At 34.5% G+C, this 5726-nt stretch overlaps 1 protein-coding gene across 1 annotated transcript in view; it reads right to left on the minus strand.

Annotated features, from left to right (window-relative positions):
• The window catches only part of LOC106471371 (cilia- and flagella-associated protein 58-like), a gene marked incomplete at its 5' end in the record, with an annotated part of 22689 nt that extends 17575 nt beyond the window's left edge, over nt 1-5114 (minus strand). Inside the window, 2 exons of the mRNA XM_013931969.2 lie at nt 4362-4649; nt 4947-5114. Coding sequence (XP_013787423.1) covers nt 4362-4649; nt 4947-5114 — 456 coding nt within the window. The remainder of the gene's footprint in view (nt 1-4361; nt 4650-4946) is intronic.
• Nucleotides 5115-5726: the final 612 nt, after the last annotated feature.

The following is a 5726-nucleotide window of genomic DNA, read 5'->3' on the forward strand; positions in this document are numbered from 1 at the left end:
GGAAGGGGCAGTGTTACGACAGCAGAAGTCACGTGATGTGCGAAAGTTTCTCGAATGATCAGGGAAGTCCTTGTGTGTTCGAGATGACCTCTTCGTTAGTATATAAGTCTGGCAGAGAAAGCCAGCAGAGTTGCAGATTGTGAATCGCTGTGATTTATAGCGTGTATCACAGTGACGAGAAACGTACTGATTGTGGAACTACTGTGTACTAAAAGTTTGTATCGAGGAAGAATAAACTGGTTTAATCAAGAAAGGACTCGTATCGCTGAAGATGCTCGAAAAGAATTTCTACCGGAAACAAACAGACAAGCAGATACATAACAATATATTTAGGTATTTGTAATTACTGATGAAGTTTTAAGTTATACGTTACAAAATGCTGATAGTCACCAATGTATTATTGCTATTACATTTTACTCAATGTAAATAACAACAACTTTTTTAGGGATCTTGAAAATGGACTATTGCATATATTTAAAAAATTAAGAAAAAGTTGTGTTTCCTGTATATATACTGATAAGATGTATGTGTATAAATAATGAACATCCAGTGGTTTATGTAAATGAAAGTTATAATGTTAACATTTTTCTAAAATGTATTTCCGATAGATACTCACCTCATTACACAATATACCCATTTTTCTCGTGTGTCTGCCTAAGAGATTTGCATGCCACAATCCTTAAGGCAACTCCCACCTAATTTCACGTGTTTTATCGTGAATTACACTGGTGCATGATGACATCATAATGGAACCAAAACCTTCCACCAGTGGGTGAGTGACACAACCTTCATGTGCAGTAATTCCTTTAATACACTTTCACTCATGATAACTTTATTCTTTGATGAGTGAAGAGAAACAAATGTGCATCAGAAGTGGGGAGGACAGGTGGGATACAGAACTTAAGACAGGTGGGATACAGAACTTAAGACAGGTGGGATACAGAACTCGTGGACAGGTGGGATACAGAACTTCTCAACAGGTGGGATATAGAACTGCTCTACAGGTGGGATAGAGAACTGCTCGACAGGTGGGATAGAGAATTGCTCGACAGGTTGGATACAGAACTTCTGGACAGGTGGGATACAGAAATACATAACTTCTGAGATGTTAACTCACCTCTACACACAGAACAGCTAGAATCCCAAATTGAAATGGGTTGGCATAAAATTTTAACAAATCAACAGGATAGTCACCAATGAGACATGCAGTGAGTTTGATGGAAGGAAGGAGGGGGGAGAGGTAGAGGAGTAAAGCCTAGAAGGTGGAATAGAAAGGTGAGGAGTAGAGAGATCTGATTCAGGAACAGGAGTAGAAGGGCAAGGTTATAAGATGCAAAAAAACAGAGAAGACAGTGACAACTGGTGTTGGGCTGTTTCAAGAACACTATTAAAGACACCTGGGTGAAGAAAGAGAGCATGACGAAAATCACAAAGAAAGGAAGTAGGTAGTATGTGAGTGGTAAGGGTATACCTATGTAACAAGTCCAAATAGCAGAGGAACCAGGTAAGTAGGAATAGAGCAAAAGAAGTGGTATGGGCTATAGTAGTGAAGAGAAGGGAACAAACTTCTACTGAAAATATATCTGTAGCACAATGACACACCTTAGATGTAAAGTACAGGGAGGAGAGGTAATGAAGAAGTAAGAAAAACAGACAACAAAGAGTCCAATCCCTCAGCAGGTAAAAGAGATTACAAAGACTGAAAATCAAGAATGGGAAATTGGAATCAAAAATTGAGAATCATTATGATAAGCATGGAGGGTGAAGCTTAAGGTTATGGGTATGAAGTTGTTCAAGAAAGGAGTCAACATGACCATGAGTGTCAGATGAGGGAGGTAAAACTAAATAATCATGAAGATTAGGGCCGTGGAACAAAAAACATGAAGTGTCATAAGAGACTCGCAAAAGTGAAAGAATAGAGCATACTTGTTACATCAAGTCTCAAAACAGAATGGAAGGTTGAGGGTTTTCCTTCACCATATAGAAGTACCTAAAGGAAGTCCAAAAAGAGGGAATAGATGAACAAATTCGTTTACTTCTTGTTCTGTTTCAAACTGTAATGTTGCTTTCAGTCAGTATCTTTACTCACAGAGGAGTAAGTAGAATTCACATTAACTTGTGAAATCATAGTAACAAAGTGAGGCAATAAGGACAAAGTCCAAAGTATAATGAAAGCTTTGTTAACTAGTACAAATCTCAGCAGATTGAAGTTGAATAAATGTTAAAAACATCCAAGTCATTCAGTGCCGAGGAAAAGAATGAAGTTATAATGAGTGCAAGTACATAGGGGGAGTTGCTGAACATGGAGGTCGTGTCACCCTACTTTGGTCGAGGGATTTTGTCACATGATGACGTCAACAAGCACCAAAAAATTCACGTTAGAACATGTGAAATCAGGTGGGAGTTGCCTCTAGCCAAGTGGCATGCAAATCTTTTAGGCAGACGTGTTAGGAAGATAGCTATTCTGTGTAAAGAGGCGGGTTGTCATTTTGGAATTATATTTTGTAACTACATATACTTGTTCTAATCCATTTTGATTGCAAGGTATTATTGGCAAGTGTTTTTTTATATATTTGTTCTTCTATCTAGGATGTTTGATAAATAATAATTTATTTTACAAAAATTAATTTTGTTGTTGAGTAATTAAGCAAGTGAGTGTGTGTGTGCAGACTTATACTTAGTCTAAAACTAGTAAATTCTTTGAAATAATGATGGAATTTTAGCTGAAAATACAGATAACAATAGGTAACAAACTAATGATTGGATACAAGTTACATATAAAAAGTTTTAATTTAATCTTCTTATTGTTGTATATTATTTATAGTATTATGGTTTCTTTTTCCAACTTATGATAAGTCTTCTCAATTGTATTACTGTAACTAACTTACAATAAATTTCATATCTAGTGAATGAGTAACACAGAATTGTCTTTAACCTATATATTATTTAGATTATTCTACTGTAATTACAATGTTAGCTAACTTAAGTAACATAAGTTACTGATAGTCACCAGTAATTATGTTTTGAGGTATGCATGACTGATTACCCATAGCTTGTCATTGGTGTCTTCAGTGCATTTACAATGCTTCAACAAGTGACATTTAATTCACAATGCTTCACGTACTTATAAAAAACTTGGCATAAAACCAGGGTTGCCATTAGGCTCTCAGTAAAAACAACAGTGTTTGTTACATCCAATTTTTAATAGGTTCAAAAACATAGGTGATTAGAATACAAACATAACAAGAGAAAGCCAATATTTCTCTAGAAAGTAAGAAAAGATAAAACATTAAGTTCAGAAATGTAAAATAATATAATAATACATCTTAGACAAAATACACTTGTTGAATCTGAATACATAAATAATATGAAATTAGAACACAGAAAAGACAGGAAAAAAAAAGACTAAAAAATTTGTACTGAACACCTGTAAGTTATTTTAGCAATAAAAAGTAAACTGCTTAAGCTATATTTAAGCTTTCTTTCATACTATATCACGTGCAACATGCTTTTGTTTTATGCTGCCTGTTCAATTAGATGCATAAAAACTTTTCTATATCATGCCTGTTATGCCCATGGGTGATGGTTGTAATATTGCACATTATGCAAGATTGCAGGCAGTAGTGTTCCTCAATGGTAGGTAAGGAGGTATCTTAAGGTAACACTTCCCTTATAGTTGAATGTGAATTATCAATAAAGTGGATAGTTCTAGTTGCTCTGGGTAAATTCGACATTACCCCTGAAGTGAGGAATGTAGAATTTAGATACTTTGGTAGATGATATTACCCCTGAAGTAAGAAATGTTAACTTTAGATAGTTTAGTAGATGATATTATTCCTGAAGTAAGAAATGTTGAATTTAGATACTTTGGTAGATGATATTACCCCTGAAGTAAGAAATGTTAAGTTTAGATAGTTTGGTAGATAATCCTGAGCTACACTATTTTGTATAGAGAATAATTCTGATCCAGTACAAGCAACCGTTCATTGTCTGAGCAAGTACAGAGTGTTTGTGTGTTCTTTTACAATAAAGAGCATACTTTATATATTATACATTGAGTCCAATTTCTTTATTTCGTTCTCACGAGCCCAGGTATTCAGAGAAACTCACTATTACTCTGTAACAGATATCCTGTCAGATCTCCTGTTAATTAGCAATCTCAGAGCAAGGAATATACCACACTAGTTAAAAGAGTAGTGTAAATAAGCTATCAGCATATAAACATGGTAAAAGATGGGTACACAACATCAACAGTTTTATTAACATCTAATTTTGAAGACAAGAAAGTTTTTGGTAAAAATGATAAATTATTGAGGTAAAATAACTAAATAAAGTAATCGCGTATGTTTGTATTTACTCACTTGGTCAAGATCTTTCTTCAGGTGTAATTTTTCTTGATCTGCTTCACTGATGATTTGATGAAGTTTGTGCTTCTCATTTTCTTGATGTTTCAGCTGAGAGCGAATATCTGTTACAAGCTGTCGTTGATGCTGAAGCTCCTCCTGAAGAAGATCTCGTTCTCTTTCTGCTCGCTGAAGGTCTGTGTGTTGTTTAGATAGGACCACTTCTTGACTTCCTACTTCCTCCTTCAGTTGTTCTAGCTGGTGGCTAAGGATTTTCAATTTTCTCTGAAGCTCTGTGATTTCATCCTTAGGAAGAATAAAAACAAACTTAGAGAGATGTTCTTGTGACCACTCAGTACTCCTCGATGGTAATAAACATCAGTATTGGTGGCTTCCTCTTTTACAATATAACATACATGAAATAAGAATGTGACTAACAGTAAAGACATTATATACAACATACACATTTCATGAATCCTGTTTAAAGAAAAGTTCCGTTTGGAAATCAACAACAATGACCTGATTGTGAATAGCTACTATGGCAAGTAATCTATAAATCAACTTCTAAAGAACACACATATAAGATTTGAAATTATTTTATACCTGTGCCTCAACAAGGCTTTTACTGTAGAGATTTCTATCATTTTTAACAGCCTCATATAAATTCTGCTGTTGTTTCAGTCGGCTCTCAGTATCTGCTATCTGCTTCTTGCAGTCAAACATGTTATTTTCACATAATTTCAATTCCTCCATTAATGAGACAATCTGGAATGAAAGAGAAATATGTGATTATATTAAGAAAGAAACATAATGCATTATATAAAATACATCTTAGAAAAATAAAACTTTCTAAAACATATATTTTTTTATGTGTATAATAGGTATGATCAAACTAAAATATTTCATTGTAACTTAGGCACACTCACTACAGGATTTCACATTCTATTTCACAATAATAAAAAATACTAGCTGAGATACCCGTCGTTGCACAGTGAAAATTTAGATTTGAAATGTATAGATCAATATTTTTTCAGCAAATTATTCAGTAAGTAGACAAACGCTGTGATGCGAGAAATAAAAAAGAATTTAACCAAACAAAGCTTTATTTGAAATTAGATCGTGTTTGAGCTTGTCTTGTTCTTTGAGCCTGAAGTCGTACATCATGTTGCTCCTCTGTTTCTTGCTCTCTGTAGGTTATTTGTCTTAATTTTTGTGCTTAAAGTCTGGCTTTGTGCTGTTTAACAGTTTCTTGCTGTCTTTGAGTAGCCTGCCTTTCAGCTTGAGCTCGAAGTCTAACTTTACATTGTTCCAAAGTCTCTTCCTATATTTGAGCAGCCTGTCTTGCAGCTTGTGCTTGAAGTCTTTGATTGCGTTCTTCTTCTG

This window comes from Limulus polyphemus, unplaced genomic scaffold (assembly GCF_000517525.1).
Source record: "Limulus polyphemus unplaced genomic scaffold, Limulus_polyphemus-2.1.2 Scaffold4577, whole genome shotgun sequence".
In the NCBI taxonomy this organism is placed as follows: Eukaryota; Metazoa; Arthropoda; class Merostomata; order Xiphosura; family Limulidae; genus Limulus; species Limulus polyphemus.